Below are 20,784 nucleotides of genomic sequence, written 5' to 3'. Positions count from 1 at the left end.
CTAGCAGAAAAAAATAAATGCAAAAGAAGGTAGTAAGAAAGGATAGAGGAAGAGAGGAGTCACACAATAACTAGTAAACAAGTAATAAAATGGTTATTATTAATAATAACATTGAATGTAAACAGACTGAATTTTTCTATTGAAATATACAAAATGGCTGAATATCAAAACAGGACCTAACTATATACTTTCTACAAGAAACTCACTCCACTTATCAAGACTCACATAGACTGAAAATGAAGTAATGGAAAAAGATATTTTATGTCAATGGCAGCCATAAAAGGATAGGAGTAACTATACTTATATCAAATAGACTTTAAGGCAAAGACTATAAAAAGAGACCAAAAAGGTCATTATATAATGATAAAGGGATCAATTCAGTGAGAGGATATAACAGTAATAAATATACATGCACCTAACACTGGAGCACCCACATAAATAAAAGAAATATTGCTAGACTTTATGTGAGAGATTAACTGCAATACAGTTGTAGAGGACTTCACTCTACTTTTGGCCAAGGATAGATCATCCAGGAAAAAAAACTATAGAATCATTTCAATAGATGCTGAAAATGCATTTGATACAATTCAACATCATTTTTAATAAAAAACTGTTAACAAATTGGGTATAGAAAAAACATACCTCAACACAGTAAAGCCCATATGTGATAAACTCACAGCTAACATCATACTGAGTGAGGAAAAATAGAAAGCTTTTCCATTAAGATCTGTAACAGGAGAAGTTGTCATAATAACCTTTTTAGTTGATATCTCTACTTGGAGTCTGGTTCTTTTTCAAAGGTGCTCTTTACACTGCTCTTAGAGTGATCTTTGACATGCAAATCTAACCCACTCATCCCCTCTGCCATTTCTCACCATTGACCACAGCATAAAGTCTCAGCTTATTATCATGGTACCCATGATCTTACATTATCCATGCAGAACACTAAACTCTTCACATCACTCCCAACTACCCCCTGTCCCAGACACACATGTGTTCTTTATGCAACAAATTATCCTGTATTAGGTACTGACACTGTGACAGAAAAAGTCTTCCCCTCATGGAGTTTACTTTCTAGTGGGAAGACAGAAAATAAGTAGAATATTCAGTAAGTTAAAAGGTGTAATGATACATGAGGAAATACACAACAGAAAAAGGATCTGGGAAGTTTTAGTTAGGAGTGAAGATTACAGTATTAAATAGTTTTCATATAAAGTTTTATTGATGATGCATTTTATTTTATTTATTTATTTATTTATTTATTTATTTATTTATTTTTTTACCACAGTTCAGCAGGGGAAGTGCAGGCAAGATACATGGGTATTTTCCGGGCAAGAGAGTGCTAACAAATGGCCACAAAGGAGACTAATATGGCTAGAAAGGAGTAAAGGAGAGGAATTGGTGGTGTTAAAAGTCAGATAGGAGAGCATGATACAGGATCTTGAAAGTCATTGCAGGGTTTTAAACATAGGCATGACATGCTAATTTGCATTTTATAAGAGCATTGTGGCTGTGGTGTTGAGGAAAGACTGAAGGAAGAGAAACGACTGAAGCAGGGAAATGAGTTAAGAGGCTATTGAAAAACAGGAATGGCTGAGATGAGGATGTCAGTAATAGAGACGGTGAGAAGTTTTTGGATTCTGGATATATTTTAAAGATAGGGCCAACAGAATTGGGTAACAGATTGAATGTGGGATATGAGAGAAAGAAAAGAGTCAAGGAGGACAATAAGCTATTTTTCTGAGTCACTAGGAGGATGGAATGATTGTACATTGAGATAAAGAAGAATAGGAAAGGAAGGGGAGATTAGGTGCTGGATTTTTTGTTGTTTTAGATACTTGTTGGACATTCAAGTAAATATGCTTTATACATTCTGGACATGTGAATCGAGTTTAGAGGAAAAGTGTGGGCTACAAATACAAATTACTAAGCCATCAGCTTGGTATATAAAGCCAATACATCTCATTGTAATTTCTTTCTCATATTCTGATTTAGTGTCTAATTCCTCACATTCCTGTAAATTTCTTTAGGGTTGTTTTTGTGTTTTACCTATCATTTCATTCCCTGCACCTAGAACAATAATGTCAATAAATGTTTGTCAAATAAAGGAAAGAATGGATAAAAGAATGATGGAGGAAGGCTTTATAAAGTGTGTCAATTAGTATCTTAATTTAATAGGCAATAGAGTAAACCATTTAAGATTTCTGAGCAGAAACATTACTTGATTCACCTGTACCTTACAAAGATTATTTGATAATAGTAACTGTGTAAAGGAAAAAAAATGGAGTACAGAAATGAAGTTTTCCACGGATGAATATCCAATACTTAAGGGGCAGTTGAATAAAGAGACAGTGAAGAAAGTAGAGTTAGCATATACTACTGATAACAGATCATCTTTCCTGTAAGGGTGATATCACTTCTTCTTTTGCTGAAGAAACCATCATTCAAATATGTGTTATTTATTCAAGTTAGGCATATCTTTCTAGCCTTATTGCCATTAACTGCCCAAACACATTCTGCGCATTTGCCTCACTAAATTTTTGCTCCTGTTGTTCCTTCTAGATGGATGCTTCCCTCTCCAAGACATCCACATGATAATGCCCGACTCACTTGTAAAGTTTCAGCTAGAATGTAACCTGTCTTATTCCTAAGCAGGATTCTCTCTTCTCTGCTCCTACTGCATTCACTTTAAACTACCATTTTGATAGTTTTATTATATTGTATATGGCTAAATTGTTACATTAGGTGTCAAACTCCTTTGTATCTTCAATATGAGATTTAATTATATATATACACATACTATATTCACATCTATATTCAAAGAAACGTATTATAGTTCTGTAACAATTCTAAATATCTAACAATTCACATAATTAGATATATGTGAATATACAGATGACCCTATACTTATTTACACATAATGACATCTGATGCAAACCTGGGAAAGGGGTAAAGGAGACCTAAGAGAATTAAAACAAAGAAATGAGAAGAAAATACAGGATACTATTAAACAAAAGTTAAGGTAGGTGAAAGGAATTGATATCTGTTGATCACCTCTCTTAAATTTGGTATTATGTTGAGGCACTTGATATACCTTGTGTCATTCAATCTTATAACTGTTCTCTGAACTAGACATAATTGTCATATTTAAAATGAGGAAATTGAGGCATAGAGGAAAGAAAACATAAATTGGGAAGAGATTTTAAAGGAAAGCATTTGTGAAGAAAATTATAATCTTATGAATGAACATAAAAATTTATGTGAAAATACAGCTTTTAATGGTTAAGTTGGGGAGTAATAGGAAATGGGTAAGAAGTGTGATAGTCATGGAAATTTGCATGACCAAAGTGGGCATTTCTTTAGACTTAAGCATAATAATCTCCAATTTGTATAGCTCTCATTTGCACATTGTTTTATTGGACCAAGTTTTCTGTAGAAAATCTAAAATTAAAATTATATTGTATGTATTATCTAAATATTCAGCAAAACTGATTGCTCAGTGTGCATGCATTACTGCCCTCTGTTATGTTTCTAAATTATGCTGAGTGAGATCTCAGATGTCAGCTTTGTTGAATGTATTAGCTAGGCAGATAAACCCTGAATGCGGATTTAAATTCCTTAAAGGTTCCAGCTGAAGCTATTCACCAGTCTTATAGTAAAGCCAAAAAATGAAGTGACTTTCTGTTGATTGATTGTTTAATATTCATTATTGTGATATACTGAGCTTGTTGCTAGTGCATTGTTTTCTTCCCAAGGCTTTAGGTATTCTCATCCTTTATCAAGTATTTTTTGGCTGGTGGAACAGTGATTTTTTTATTATAAAATTTCACTCTATTTGCTTTAAATTAAAAATTGTTTTGATATAAAATGTTTTAAAACAAATACTGGGTACATGTATTCAATGTTTTTTTAGGTTTCTGGAAATGAGAAATTGATTATCTTTTAAAAAATGACAGCCTTCTAAACCCTAAGGTAGTTGAAATTAGAATTACACAATCATCCATCTGTTGTTAGCTCCCTCAGGATTTCAATCCATTATAAAATTTGCAAATCTGGAAAAATCAAATTAGTTTGGCTGTTTATCCTTTTAAAGAAAGAGAAAAGAACAAACAGATAAACTTCTGCACATTTGCAGTTTGTAAATTCGTATAGGTATCTTTCCATATCTTAACAGACCTTTCCTTTTTGTTAGTTCAATTCCCTGGAACAAGTTGTGAATTTTTTTCTAGTGTAATTGCTTCTTCGAAATGATAAATTAAATGGCCCTTTCAGGGTGATGTGTATTTTTATTTCTTTTCTCTTCGTGATGCTAGTTAATCAAAAGGTTAGAAAAAATATCAACATTTTGCTTGTTTCACTTTTTGATTATTAAAATATAGTTTTAAATTTAATTAAATACACTTAAACACCTTTTATACTTTCTTTGAAAAGCAAAAAATGCTCTCTTCTGTCTTACATTTATGAAACATTTGTGAGTAAAGCACAGTGTGTGATAATTGCAAAGAGATATTTAATATGAACCTTTCCTCAGGAAGGAAAAATAGGGCATATACCTAAAATTAGGAATTAAACAAATTGCAGCATATAGTAAGGTAGAAAATAAAAGAAACAGTTTTTCAGCTGGCTACTTGGTTTCAGGCAGTGTGCTTTTTAATATGCTATTTGAATTTGGTGATTGTCAATGAGGGGTTTTATTTTAAGGGCCACAGGTATCCAGTAGAAAATGACATCAGTGTCAAATTGGTGCCATCATGGAAAATAGGAGGAAGCGTTAATAGAGAGCAGGAGTAGTACTTGTGCTGCCTCCTGGGTTATTAGAATGGAAAGAAACAAGAGAAGAGGGGAAAAGTCTTCCAGGCAGGGGTAATTGCATAATCAAGACATGGAAATGCTTTTTTTTCCCAAATAACACTGACTACATCAATTAGGAGGCTGAGACATGTACAGTAGACTGGTCACAAGGTACTGAATTCTGTGGTAGTAAGAACTGAATAAAATGCATGGATACAATTACATATTAGAAAAGAAGCAACAGAACTTACAGACCGACTTTGGGAAAGGAAGCAGGGAGGAAGAAATGTAGTCCATTGATTCCTTTGGGTAGTAAGAGTTTTCTTAAGTTAGGACAGATAAGGGAGGGCATTAGGAGAGTCAGTAAGCAGCCAACCAGTAACTGCCTCTCCAACCATGGATTTGTCCTTCAGTGGAGAAACTCTTTACTCTTCTGAAAATTTATTTTTTTCCACACTATTAGGTGCCAGGCAGAATAGATTTAATTTCTTCCACTGCTGCTGTATGTGCTAGCTTTGCAAACCAAAAACAGAACAGAATGCATGACCCACAATGAGTGATCTCAGTTCATGTCACATAAATTTTGTCAACTCATTTTATTTTGAAACTGTTGCATTTATAGTTAAAAGTATTGGTTATTTTGAATAATTTAATGATTAACTCTAGCTTAGATTGAATTAAGTATTGTTAGTGGGTAAGTATGATGCTATACATGTCATTGGTTGACTCTTCAACAACTTATTTCATTATTCTTTTCACAGTGACTTCAGGGAGTGGGAGCTATCTCTTCTATGTGTTACTTGATTTTAATATACAGAAAATATTTTTAAGTCTATGTCTGTTTTCTTCTCCATCTTGCTTCTAGTTTGATACTTAAAGTACAATTTCTTTTGTTGCTATTCATTGGATGTTGGTTCGTTCACTTATTCATTCATTCATTGTTTATTAAGTATGTATTATGTATCTTACACACTGTTTTTCCTAGATCAATTAATTACTCATTACCAGCCATGCATATGGATCAAAATCCTCTGAAGATGTCCATTTTTAAAATTATTTAATTTTACTTATTCATTTTTCCCTATCAATTTTGTTTTATTTTTGAGATTTCAGTTCCTGCCTTATAAGTTAATGTAGTCCAGAGTTTTATATAATAAAAGTTTCTTCCACCTAACTTTTGTTGTCTGAGATGTATTTGGAATATAAAATTTGCTTGCTAAGTTATCATTGTGTATCAGTGATATACAGTGATTTATTGTATATTGATATTGTATATCAAATATAATACAAATTTAAAATGGAAACCTCTTTTTTTTGTTTGTTTTTTTGAGATGGACTCTCGCTCTGTCACGCAGTCTGGAGTTCAGTGGCATGACCTCAGCCCACTCCCACCTCTGTCTCCCAGGTTCAGGCAATTCTTCTGCTTCAGCCTCCCAAGTATCTGGGATTACAGACATGTGCCACCACGCCTGGCTAATTTTTGTATTTTTAGTAGAGACCAGGTTTCACCATGTTGGCGAGGCTGGTCTTGAACTCCTGACCTCAGGTAATCCATCCCTCTCAGCCTCCCAAAGTGCTGGGATTACAGGCTTGTGCCACCATGCCTGACCTGAAGCCCATTTTTAAATATGTGCCCCTAACCCATTTTCTGATGTCTTCATTCCTGCTTTGGGAAAGTTTTTATTCCTTGCATATTTTTATCTGCATAGTTTTGTTCATACCAAAGTTATTTACATCTCTTTCACATCAGTGATTTTTTAAAATGGATATTTGATGTTTGTTTTGGTATGCCAACACTTCCATATATTCTCATTTAAAAGCTTTTTTGAGAATTTGCTACACCACATTAAAGTGAAATTTGGATAGTGTTGTATAACTGTCCAATTGTAACTATATCTAAATTTAACTTTTATTCCTTCAAATGTAAATCTCAACTTTATTGTATAAGAAATAAACTGTAGAGGTCTTTAAAAACACAAATGACTGGACGTTCCCTCTTGGCAATCTTATTTAGTAGTCTGGAGTCAAGTCTATTTATCTTTAGTTTTAAAAAGTTCCTCAGAAGATGAACCACCATAGTTGAGAACCATTATCTGTTGAAATGTTCAGAGTTAATTTTTTACTCTGAAGATACAGTGTCATAAAGTTTTAGAGAGAGTCTAGACCTTGGAAATTATTTGTACAACTCTAGGAAAGTGAAAGGACTCATCTCAGTCCTCACAACTAGACCACTATGTAAGAACTCTTTTCTTTCACAGGGAAGAACTATTTAACACATCCAATTCCTTTAGACAACTCCTGTCACCTTGCTCCATAACTTCATTACATTCTTCACTGATGTGTTAGGTCAGTGTTTCCTGATAGAAGCCACTGTGATCCGTGGAACACATCACGATGGGAATGCCCATTCTTAACACCTTTCTCCACCCACTGCACACTCATCCTTTACCAGTAAGATAGCTATCTATATCATACTTTCCAGAAGAGAAAAAAACATTAGTATTACTATAGGCACGCAGATCTATATATGTTAAGGTTCAACTTAAATGCCACTTCTTCCTAACTAGACATAATCTCTTCATCTTCTGAATTCATGTAACACTTTATCTGTATCATTCCTATTTCATATAGGGCTTTAAAATACCTTTATCAGAGTTATCTATATACACATTTGATCTCTGACATTACTTGGACAGTTTTTTAGGGAATGAGGTATGATTTATCTTTTATCCCTCATAGCTTCTTGCATGGTGTTCCATACTTACTATATCAGAGATAATTTACTAAGTGGATGAATGAGCCTGGAAGTGAAATAGATTATATTGATAGTCTGAGAAACACCAATGTGTAATGAAGGAAAAAAAAAAAAAAAAACTTCATGATATTCTGAAAACCTAGGTTTTGGTCTTCTCTACCACTAGGTAACTATGTGATGAGTCTGCTAATTGTGTGTGCATGTATTGTGTGTTCATGTGTTTGTGTGTATGTATGCATGCTACAGTTTTCTCAGCCAGAAATTGAAAGTTTCAACTAGACCCTGAATGCTGTTTAGTTGTGCCTTTTAGGGTTCACCATTAGTTTGGTCCTCTACTGTTCTCAAGAACTAATCCAGACTTTCAGCCTCACCTGCAGTCCTCTGTACTATGCTATTTCTATTCTGAAATGGACTTTGTAGATAATATAAGCAAGCTAATCACTATCTTATTTGTAAGAAATAAATGAACAGTGATTCATTATGAAATGTTTGGATATATTACAGTATAAGATATAACTAACCCCTTCTTCACTTTTGGTTAGATGATTACAACAACTACTTCGCAAAGAAAACTTGGCCTGCAGGAAGAAATTCATTCATTCTACACTCATACATTACCATACATTAAAAGTGGAACACTGATTACTTAAAGATTAGTATCAGGAAGGAAATAACCATGCTTGTATATATTTGTAATTCAGAGTTTTATGTATGCATTGCATGATGAAAGTAGTATTTCTAGATCACTTTTTGGGTCAGTGGCTCTTTTTGTTCTGAGAGCCAAGTAAAATAGGTTGTTTTAAAACTACTATTGTTATGTATTTAATATGTTTTCCAGTGCTTTTTATGGGAAAAAGTTACTTGTAAAAAGTTTTCTGTTAATTCCTTTGAAAATGTAACTGACAGTTCCTAAAAGAATGAATTCATCAGTGTTTTCAAAATTCACATTAAAATATGTAAAAATATTGCTTTCATCAATTTTCAATTAAAATGTGATTATTATGCAAACTTTTATACACTTTTATAACTCAGTTTTCTATTGTCTTTAGCTACTGATGCAAATGTGAAGAATGAAAGTCTTTCATCTGTGCAGCAGCTTGGCATTAAAATGACTGTCAGGTATATTATAGGGAAATATCTCCCTTGTGCATTTCTAGAATTTGTTTATCTGCCTCATATGTGCTCAGTAGTATTTAATTTAACAACCAACTATTTTGTATACTTTAAATGCAGAGTTTATCATTCGGAAAATGACTTTGTTTTTGAGGATATTGGCATATGATTAAATTACCTCTCCAGGTAAATCAGTTACAGTTCATTGTTATTCCAGAGGCCAATTACAGTATGTTTAAGCCCTCATGACTATCAGGTTTTTTACAAAAATAACATTGTAAAAGTCAGCACGTTGGTAGCACAGTCATACTATTTTCCAGAATATGATTAATTCCATGGTGATGCGTACGAAAGTACCTGAAGGACAGATGCAGAAGTTAAAATTAAAAAACTTATTGCAGTTTGAGTTTTTAATACTCAAGTTGTAATTCTGAAAATAAATGGGTGAGCTAAACAGCGAACAGAGAGTTAAGGACTGAAGCCTTGAAACTTCCGTTTCTTGCTTATTAAATGGGGATTTTAACATTCCCATTTTACTTATAGGGTCATCTTCAGAATCAAATTTTAAAAAGATACATGTAAGACTTGTTTAAAAAGCTGAGTATTTTTATAAATTCACAGCATGATGAAAGTGATATTTTTTAATAATTTGAACTTACATGCCTGTATCACATAGGGCATATGATTCTCTTAATTATGTTTTGTGATGCTGTGCCTGCTTTTTATACAAATATTTTATAATGCCCTATTGCTATCCTGAAATGGACTTTGTAGATAATATAAGCAGGCTAGTCACCTATTTTTTAACTCAATATAATATTTGTAAGAAACAAAGTTATTATGAAATGTTTGAATATATTACAGTATAAGATATAGCTGGCGTCCAAATGCAAAATCATTGTGACTACAGCAGCTACAAATACAGATGGATTTTTCTTTTCGTGCCTCAAATACTACAGTGTGGCCACGAGCAAAGAGACTTTTTTTTTTTTTTTTTTTTTGTGATGGAATCTCGCTCTGTCACCCAGGCTGGAGTGCAGTGGCACGATCTCGGCTCACTGCAGCCTCTGCCTCCCAGGTTCAGGCGATTCTCCTGCCTCAGGCTGCTGAGTAGCTGGGATTACAGGCCATGCCACCATGCCCAGCTAATTTTTGTATTTTTAGCAGAGACGGGTTTTCACCATGTTGGTCAGGCTGGTCTTAAACTCCTGACCTCATGATCCTCCCACCTCGGCCTCCCAAAGTGGTGGGATTACGGGCGTGAGCCACCACGCCTGGCCCAAAGAGACTTTTTAAAAAACGATGAACAATTATTAGTAAGGTTTCAAAAGTACAGAAGTACAAAAGAAAAATTACAAAAGAAAAATTACAAAAGCACTACCTTTGTTTGATTTATACACAGTTGCATTGTATGTATACTAAAAAATACAGAAGTTTTTGTAAGACAGAATTAGTTTCAGATAACTATAAACAACTTTTTCATCCATACCGTAACAAATAGGACATTTGCAAGTTACTGTTCAGGACTGTCCCATGTCTAATCACCTGGCCCTTGCTCATTAAGTACCAGTAGTGCCCCCTAGTCACTATGACAATCAAAAATAGTCCTACAAATTTCCAGAGTGGCCCCTGAGGGAAGTACCACCTCCATTTAGGACCATTAGACTGTTTGAACTCTGAAAGTACTTCTAGACTCAACATTTTGTAAAACTAACCTGTCAACCTTCCATGTTTTAGATTAAGTTCAGAAAAAAATGCTTATATTATACATTTCATCTACAGGATATCATCATGTTGTTCTCTCATTACTGTTTCATCTTCCTTTAAAGTTATCAGTATTTGCCAGATGCATACTGTTAATCCAAATATATCATGATCATCAGAAACATATATTGAGAGCTAATCTTTCATAAATATTCTGTATAACATAGTTATGCTAAAAGAAGTAATTTTAAAACATTCAATGCAAGACCTGATATGTTTTATGTTTTGTGGGCTTTTAATATAGGTATGGCAAATTCCTCAATCTCTTAAAAGATGGTGCAGAAAATGATCTTACCTTAGTTTTAAAGCATTGTGAGAGATTCCTGAAACAGCAGCAAACTTCCATAAAATCTTCTCTTCATATCCTTTTTGAGTATATTCACAATAGCTTAATTTTTTTCACATATTTTTCATGATTCTTTGATGGTATACCTTGATGCATTTATAGCAAAATAGTACTTTAAGCTATATTAGTGATTTGTTATGATATATTCTTACAGTATTTTATTTTGTATTTTAAATATGAATTTTGTTAAATTGAGCTGTAATCATTATATTTAGTCTCATTCATTGAATCTTAAACTGAATAAAGACATTAGAATGTATTTTCAGACCTGTCTAAGAATATTTAAAAACTAGGTTTCATAAATTCAGAATAAGAATGCCTGCTTTTTTATTTAATATATCCATTTTATTTTATTTACAGAATTTTAATATTTTTATCTTACAAAATATTGTAAAGTTTTCTTAACTGTGTTTTTCAGTCTGCCTGCAAGGGAATTATGCTGGCCATGACTGGTTTGTATCTTCTCTGTTCATGATAATGTTGGGAGACAAAGAAAAAACATTCCAATTTCTTCGTCAATTCTCCAGGCTTCTGACTTCTGCTTTTCTTTGGTTGCCAAGGCTACATATTTCTGTAAGACTTCAATTTGTTTTTAAAGGAGGGTTTGAAATTTTAAGGAACATTATACTTACATTCACTGGGGCATAATTTTGTTTGTGAAGGACTTTGTAATAAATTATACTCATTCTTCTACTTGAATGTTTTTTGACTAATTCTCTGATTATATAGATTTGACATTTTCTCAAATACTTGTTGTCTTACCTAATAGTAATTGAATGATTTATATTAGAAGCATTTTCATGAAGTAGAAACATGATAATGAAATAAAAATGATAGTTATATTAGTTAAATTCTGCACCTTAAAAGAGAACTATTGACTTGTGTTTTGTATCATTGCTTGGTTAGAAAGAATCTCTGGCTGATTACGGTACAAGAAAATCATTTCTTAGGAAGATATTGTAACTATTTTCTATAGAAGAAGAGAACCACTCATATACATTTTGGAAATCTATACTGAGTATTTATTAAAGTATTGTAATGTATTTTAGAAGATTTTACTAGTCTTATGCAATCTCAGAGGTTACTTTAGAGGTAAGTATATCCCTCAATCAATTTATAATGTTTATGTTTATTTTATTTGTTTATTGCCTGTTGTTAAGATTTCCAACTAGGGGAAACTGCCAAAAATATCAGCTATGCTAATGTTTCTCAAACCTTTTCCATGACATGTTGCATTTGGACAGTGAAATCACATGACAGTCAAGGATAAACTAAGGGGATTGGCAAGTATCTATGTGGAGATGAAAATATTCATCAGGTGTTTTTTACAATATATATTTGTGATAAGGAAAATAAAATCAATTCATCCTGGAATACAATAAATATTAAAATTTTGTAATGTTATGCTTCAAGTAGCTATATAGAGTTACTTAAAAAGATCATCCAATTCTTGTTCTTCACCATAATGAGAAATTTTCCTCCCATGAGCAGAGGGAAACTAATGGCAAAAAAAGTATGCACTAGTTTTTCTCTAGTCAATGGAACTATTTGCCTGCTGGTAACGAGAATTTGAGTAATTCTATTCCTTTAAACTGTCCTTGAAGATTTTAAAAAATCTAACAGCCTTTTCACTCTTTCATTTTCAAGTGTAATGTTGAAAATCTTTTGATAATGGGTATGGATTTTGTGTCCAATCATTCATTCTTCTGTCAAATATTTTAAAGTAATGTCTACATTCCACTAGTCTTAACAGTTCTGCCTTTAGTGTTCACATTATGACACCATCTAAACATCACCAGTGAATCATATTGAACCATAATTTTGTAAAGTTGCATTTATACTTTGAGCCTATAGAATAGTACATTTTTTTCATAACATCGACCATCTTGTGTTCTGATAGCATTTCTTGCTATAAAACTGAAAACAAGCAGGACTCTAGCAGCTTGAATTTTATTTGACTTACCATTTTGATAGCATCATTGAATATGGAATATATGAATGGAAGGGAGTGACACATTACTGGCTCGGGGTTTTCAGAATGATCTCTTGATGTAAAGCCTTGACACCTTTCTACTGATGGAGCTACAGTGTCAGTGAAGACTTAATGCAGTGCCTTCCATAGCATCATTTTTTCTTTTCAATTACAAATACATGAAGTTGAATGTTTTATTACCAGTAGTTTGTTTTGATGCTTCTTTGTAAAACAGATGACATGCTGTTAAGATTCCTCTACAGGAATTCTATCTAGAACTGTTAGCTAAGTGCTGCTACTAATATCTTACATTTATACGACAGTATAAATGTTTTTGACTAACAATCTTTTGAATTGCTATTTCCCCTATGTCACTTGACTTGATAGTACATTCAGTAAGTCTTAATATATTATTTAAAAGTGATACCTTTTCTATTTCATTTGTTCTATTGTCTCAAACATTGTGGTGATGGTTTCTATGCAATTTGATAATATGAACAAATCTGCAGCATGGTGACAGACACTTTGGCTATAGCTGTTGATAGTATACACTTGTCTACCTTCTTTAGCTCAACCTCACATTATTGTAATCAGCCTCAAAAGAAATCAACCTATTTCCTCAATTCTACTTACCCCAACCTCATTACCCTGTCCTGTTTTTTTACCTTTTTTATAGCCTATATCAAGTCCTAATGTTTATTTATCTATCTATACACTTAATGTAAGTTCTTTGAAAACAGTTTTCTGTTTTGTTCATAGATGTGTCCCAAACTATAGGCCCATAGTAATCACTCAATAAATGTATGTTGAATGTGTAAATTTATATACATATATATATATATATATATGTATTTATTTTTTTTTTTTTTTGAGACACAGTCTCACTCTGTCGCCCAGCCTGGACTGCAGTGGCATGATCTCGGCACACTGCAAGCTCCACCTCCCGGGTTCATGCCGTTCTCCTGCCTCAGCCTCCCGAGTAGCTGGGACTACAGGTGCCTGCCCCCAGGTCCGGCTAATTTTTGTGTGTTTTTAATAGAGACCAGGTTTCACCGTGTTAGCCAAGATGGTCTCGATCTCCTGACTTCATGATCTGCCTGCCTCGGCCTCCCAAAGTGCTGGGATTACAGGCGTGAGCCACGTCAATTAATATTTTAATAGAAATGTGTAAGGATCTGTAAGCTTTTATTACTCTAGAAAATGATTTGAAAGATATTAGATCCCCTGCATTCATAAGAATGTTGTAAACAAATGACCTTAAAAAGGTTTAAAAAAAATAAGCTTAGGATAAGCAAAACAGGAAGTAATGAAACATTAATTTGAAATTCTTAAAATTTTATAAACTATGACTGTATTACTCATATGAGATAAAAATAGTTTGAAAAATTATTCTTTGAAATCATTTACATCGGAAGAATCCTTTAATGTATTGATTTAATTAAATTATCTTCAATTATTCTTTGCTACTAAGAAAAAAACTTTGTAAATGATGAAATAGTTATTCTTTATGGAGTTTGATCAAGAATCAGAGTTTGGCCAGTTGTTAACATTGAAGCCATTAATAAAATGATACATTTTAAAAAATCAGGAAATTATTTTCATAGTAGAAATATCTAATTTCAAAGAATAAATTAAAGTTATGATCATAAATTTCCTCTCTCTGTAAAAGCATGTGAAAAAGGAAATCCAATTAATCTGAAATAAAAACCAGAGTATTTTACATGCACATGCAAACAAAACTCCACTGATGATAAATCAGGCTAAAGTAATACTCAAATGAAGTAATATAGTTCAACAGGAAATTCATGTAATAGTTATAATATAGGGTAATCACTACAGAAGCCTTCCCTTACTCTTCTTAAAATAACAATTACCTAGTTCAGAAAGTTCATGGATTTAAAAATTCTAATTGTATTCAAGTATAAATTTACATTTAAATTTTACAATTATTAGAATGGCATGACATACTTGTTACCCCTTTGTAGAACATCAACAAATGTAAGCCATGTGACCAATCACTTGTAGGAAAGATGTCTAGTGTAAAACCCCTTCCCTTTCTTATATGTGACTATAAGTCTTAATCATATTTGCAGATTCAGTTTTCCCATTTTTTTTTCTGAGAGGAGAAAGATTGATGTTATCTAGAATTATAGAATCAAAGTTTTAAAAAATCTGCAAAATTTTTTGTTTACCTCTATGCATGATGCACAAGTTAACTACAACATTGCTGTAAAGCATGGTGCATCCTTTGCCCACAAAGTCTGAAAGATGGAGGACTAGACTGGACCAGACTAGACTGAATCTGTTTGAATTGGAGAGTTTCAAGTCTTTCTAATGGGGTCTTTCTATTTAATTTTCATAGCAACGTAGAACTAGTTTTTTTTCTTAATATCAGGAATAAAATGACTGATCAAAAGATCTATAATGGAAGAAAAAAACCAAGACTGCTTTATTTTTAAGCATAAATCTTTTATTATTAATCACTAAAGTAATATACAGTATTCTGAAGAGTGTTATGTTGTAAAGTCCTTGCTTCATGTTATGTCACTTTCTAGGATCTCAAAGCCAATATCTTTATTGACAATTTTTTTGCACTTTGTCTTAGCATAGTTTATATATTATTAATTAGATGATGCTAAATGCTGCATCTAATTAATAATCTAATATATAAGTCCTGCATGTGTTCCATTAATCCAATATTCTGAATGATAAAGAGTTACTGTCCTTTCAGAGAGTGGTGACTGTCCTTTCAGAGAGTGGTAAACAAATTGCATCAAAACTCTATAAGTATAATAAACAATTTATCATTTGATGATTCAGAAGACTTCATATTATATTAATGTGACTTAGAGCTCTCACTATTGATCTAGTTTTATGAACAATGTTTACTGTAAAATAGAGGCATGAAATGGTAATTAATAGACCAACTAATGAAACTTTTTATATAAGTGAGCTTACTTTATGACAAAAAGAAAAGACACTAATGATTGCATACTGTGCAGTCTGTGTTTGCCATCATTAGTGTATTTTCTTTTCGGCATTCAGTCAATAATATGTTGAGTGTCTATTCTATGCAAGGCTTGGTATCAGGAGCTGTGTTACCACAAAGTATGGCAAACCTTCTTCCAACAGAGTCTAATTTATAAGAGTAGAACTCTTACCTCAATTCAGGGAGTCCATTACATAACAATAACTTATTTTCCTTGAAAATATAATTAATAAATCTATTGTCTTTATCTCTTGATGGACCTACTCTAAAGGTATTTCTAATGTAGCCTAGAAAAGACACTGTATATGAATCATTTTCTATACATAGAACTCTTATGCTACTATTAGACGTGTATTCAGAAAATTATTACCTAAGTTTGCATGGAAAAACTAAAATACATTTATGAGTTGATTTTTGTTTTCATATATGTTTGTTAGATTTACTCATTCTACAAAAAGTCATTAGTGAAACACATTGCAATATTTCACAAAAGAAGATAAATCAATGGATACTGTTTCTCATTCAGTCCATATTATTATTTTAACAACTCAGTAAAAAGTTTTCTTTTTGTCCTACATGTCGATATAAAGTTGGCTACAAGATGTCCATTTACTGTGCTATCCTTCATTCATTAATGCACAAAAATAATGTTTTTTTCAAGTACTGTGAGGTATCTCCTGGAGAAACCTTCATAAATATACATTTACATAAATATTTATGTTTCTACAAATATATATTTCTGCAGTGTGAAATAAATCATTTATGACAAATGATAAAACAGAAAAACCACTGTAAATCAACTTGCTGATTTCAGAAACTTTAGTGTGTAACTCAAACCTAAATTCTTAAAAGCATCCTAGCATTAGCAATAAGGCTTTAAATAAATCTTCTGTATTTCAACTCATATAATTGCTATGAGTTTAATTTGTTTTAATTTAAAAGTATTAACTTTATTTTATTTAAAAAGTTTGAAAATACGATGTGTCCAGTAAACGCAAGAAAATAAGATGCCTTTTTTGCAGTCTTTTAATTGTGTAAAGTCTTCAGATCTAATTTGATTAACTTTTTTTATTGATATAATTGCTAGTTGAACAGTTTTTCTTTACATAAAATTGTTTATTCAGGTTTATTACTCTTTGTTAAAAAACAATTATTATGGGTATATGTCAGATTTATAGTAATACACAGTACATTATTGATCATTTGCAATGATAAATTGTACCTAAGAACTAAATTGAAAAGATAAACAATATGTTTGTAAATATAGATGTGTGTATATATTCACATGTATATAAGTAACTATCAATCTAAAATTATATAGAAATAAACATAAATTTTATACAAAATAGTTGGCCTGAGAACCTTGATGGGAATGCCTTGTGCACTTCTTTCCCAGTTTTAGAGATGAGTTTCTCAAATCATTCCCAATTTGAATTATTATTAATTCAGGGTCAGATTTAGGCTAATATCAACATAGTAAAGGGCACAATGCAAATATCTTCAAGAGCTGACAAAGCTAAAATCCTTTGACATTATAGAATCATTGGCCAAAGCCAAGAATATTAAGCATATTTCAATACACTTACTATTAAAATGTAAAGTATTACTCATGTACTCACTTATATGTGTATTTATTCTTTCATGTAACAGCCCTCCTCATCTTTCCACAAGGATTTAAGTTGCCAAGATTATAAATTATTAACTTTATTCCTGAGTCTTGGAAGGTATATAACACTGCCTTTATCAAAATTTCTTCTTTCAACACTGTTTAACATTCTGACTTTTTACTTTACATAATTATATTTACAGTGATGTTATGCCACCATATTAATTTTGAAGCAGCAATTTGCAGCAAAAGGAAAATAGGTATGTTGGATTATTTTAAATGATCTGTATATTTATTAAATAATAAAATTAATAAAATTTTTAATTTTTCTCTTTTATGCAGAGTTACCTACCTAATGACACTGTAGAATCTGGCATCCATCCAGTATATTTTTGCAGCACCCATTATATTGAAATGCTACTGAAGACTGAGTTGCCTCTTGTGTTTTCAGCTTTTCACATGTCTGGTTTTGCACCATCACAGGTAATCCATAAGGGAGTAGCATTTCTCCAACTCCTTTATCTCAGTGTCTTCAAATAAAACTGTGTTCTCATCAAATAAGGAAATACCTTTAAATTAATAAAAGTGTATTTAAAATCCTCAAGCTAGCTTTTCTCCCCAGGCCTGTTATCATGTAAGTTTGCTTTATAATGCTTTCTACCATTCACAGAATTTCAGCTATTCAGGGCATAGACCTTCTGAAAGTCTGTATGGCATGTAGGCTTTTTAGTGGAGGTGGTAATACTTGCTTCGTAATGCCAGTGATTAACCGAGGTAACAGAGGGCAAGAATTCTTCCAACATTGTTTCGTGTATGATACACTGTGTCTTGTCTAACAAAAAATCCCCATTGATTAACCTGTGTGCCTCAGCCTTGGTTTCCACTGTCGGGATCTAGGAAGGCTTAATGTTTTTTTCTAGGGCCTCAAGTTACACAGTGCACAACCTTGGTGGTCATATACAGCCACAGATCCTTCTTTCTGTGTGTAGCCAGTCCTTCGTTGGTGGAGGTGTGCATTGTTGCTTCACTATGTTATAATTAGGCTAAAATTAATATTGTAGGGTTTAAACCTTCATCTGTCTTTAGAATTAAATCTTTAGGTCAGGGTCTGAGAGAGCAGAAATACTTAATTTAAAGTTGTAACCATTAATAGTTTTAAGGCTTGTGACTCATATTATCAAATAAATTTGATTTTATTCTCCTAACAGAAATGAAGACTGTCCCTATTCTTCATGTTTGGGTATTTGGTTTTTTCAAAACTAATCACTAATTTAATAGGTGAAAATTGTTATCCTTTAAAAAATTTTGTGTTTCTTTGAACATTAGTAAGTTTAATGATATGTCCATAATTTTGTTAACTAATTGAATCTCATTAATTGCCCACCTATCTTAGAGTGTTTCTTATTGATTTGTAGATATTTTAAAGTAGCAACAACTGTCCAAATTGCTTCAATTCCTAAATTATGTATTACTTATTATAACTTTGTATTATGTCTTAATGTTGAGTAAGAATAAGCCTATCATTTATTTTCTACTTTCCTCTAAAAAGTTAATCAACTATTTCTGTGTATACTACATATACTTTGAGATGAGTTTGCTCAATTTCAACTGGCCATTTAAATTTGGATCAGACTTAGATTGCTATTATGTTAAATTATAAATTACTTTGAGAAAAATTATGTTATTATACTCAGTCTATCTAGGAAGATAGTAAGCTTTTCCATTTGTTTGTTCTGTATCATATCTAGTAAAACCATTTTTTTCCACATGGATATGGTACATTTCTCATTAATAGATATTGCCAGTGAGTGTAGTTTGAGATCTATTTCAATTTTATTTTCTCTTTGGTTATGGTTAATAATTACTAAATATGTATCTTTTTATATTCATTGTTATATTTTTTCTAGACTTGTGTCGATTTACTTATATTCTCCATCTTTGTAATGTTAATGTACTTTGTTTCATTTTATTTTTATTAAATTATCTAGTTCTTCCAAAATAATTCTACGTAATTACTTATATGTTTTAGACTTGAATTATTGAGAAATTATCCAGCATGTTATCGCTGAGTAGCGTCTATTACAGAGAATTATTCTACATCAGTGCTATGGAAGAATCCTTCCAGTCTTGGATTCTAAAGTATTGAATTTTGTCTCATTTCTTTTCATTAAATTATAGTGTTGAATTTCACCAATATATTCTATGATTAAGATTAAGTTGATCTTGGGACTTCTTTGATATTTTTATGTGATACAGTAATAGATTTCTTAATAGCAAACTATCCATGCATTCCTTAGCTTTATCCTATAGGGAATCTTTTCCACTTAATTAGACAGTAGTTTTTCTTCATATTATGATATGAGCTTTCATATTTATTTTGAAGAAACTTTGTATCATTTATTAAATTTATTTGTATGAGGTTATTCTTCCTATTTTAAACTTTCTGAAGTTAATAAGAAATTTAAATATAGCAATGAATTGCATATAGTGTAAAGGAATACTCTTCCTTGGCCAATTTTTGCTCTTGCTATATGTACCTAAAACACTTTTTAGAACGTTAAATCACAAAATTTTTTAAGTCTGGTCAGAGGCAGTTGTTTAAACATTTACCGTAAGCTCAATAATCAATTCTTTCTATTCTTCTAAAAAGCTCAACTGGGAACAGTATGTTCCTGAGAGTTCCTTTTTGCTCTTCTAACCTATGTTAATGTAATGTGTATTGTCTACAGCATCCAATAATTTGTGAATCTCTACCATATACTGTTTTTTATATATTCTTTAAGTTCTAGGGTACATGTGCACAACGTGCAGGTTTGTTACATATGTATACATGTGCCATGTTGCTGTGCTGCACCCATTAACTTGTCATTTACATTAGGTGTATCTCTTAATGCTATCCCTCCCCCATACCCCCACCCTACAACAGGCCCTGGTGTGTAATGTTACCCTTCCTGTGTCCAAGTGTTCTCATTGTTCAATTCCCACCTATGAGTGAGAACATGCGGTGTTTGGTGTTTTGTCCTTGCGATAGTTTGCTGAGAATGATGGTTTCCAGCTTCATCCATGTTCCTACAAAGGACATGAACTCATCCTTTTTTATGGCTGCATAGTATTCCATGGTGTATATGTGCCACATTTTCCTAATCCAGTCTATCATTGATGGATATTTGGGTTGGTTCCAAGTCTTTGCTATTGTGAATAGTGCCGCAATAAACATACGTGTGCATGTGTCTTTATAGCAGCATGATTTATAATCCTTTCAGTATATATGCAGTAATGGGATGGCTGGGTCAAATGGTATTTCTAGTTCTAGATCCTTGAGGAATCGCCACACTGTCTTCCACAATGGTTGAATTAGTTTACAGTCCCACCAACAGTGTAAAAGTGTTCCTATTTCTCCACATCCTCTCCAGCACCTGTTGTTTCTTGACTTTTTAATGATCTCCAT

At 32.2% G+C, this 20,784-nt stretch overlaps 1 protein-coding gene across 1 annotated transcript in view; it reads left to right on the top strand.

The window, feature by feature from the left end:
* TBC1D32 (TBC1 domain family member 32) overlaps positions 1-20,784 on the top strand; it is a 262,628-nt gene that overhangs the window by 219,375 nt on the left and 22,469 nt on the right. The window contains exons 29-32 of the mRNA XM_030809627.1: positions 8,596-8,665; positions 10,668-10,783; positions 11,188-11,342; positions 17,679-17,819. Coding sequence (XP_030665487.1) covers positions 8,596-8,665; positions 10,668-10,783; positions 11,188-11,342; positions 17,679-17,819 — 482 coding nt within the window. The remainder of the gene's footprint in view (positions 1-8,595; positions 8,666-10,667; positions 10,784-11,187; positions 11,343-17,678; positions 17,820-20,784) is intronic.

The sequence above is a fragment of the Nomascus leucogenys genome, chromosome 3 (assembly GCF_006542625.1).
Source record: "Nomascus leucogenys isolate Asia chromosome 3, Asia_NLE_v1, whole genome shotgun sequence".
Lineage (NCBI taxonomy): Eukaryota > Metazoa > Chordata > Mammalia > Primates > Hylobatidae > Nomascus > Nomascus leucogenys.
The sequence above is the reverse complement of the archived record's forward strand: the minus strand, read 5'-3'. Positions and strand labels throughout refer to the sequence as shown.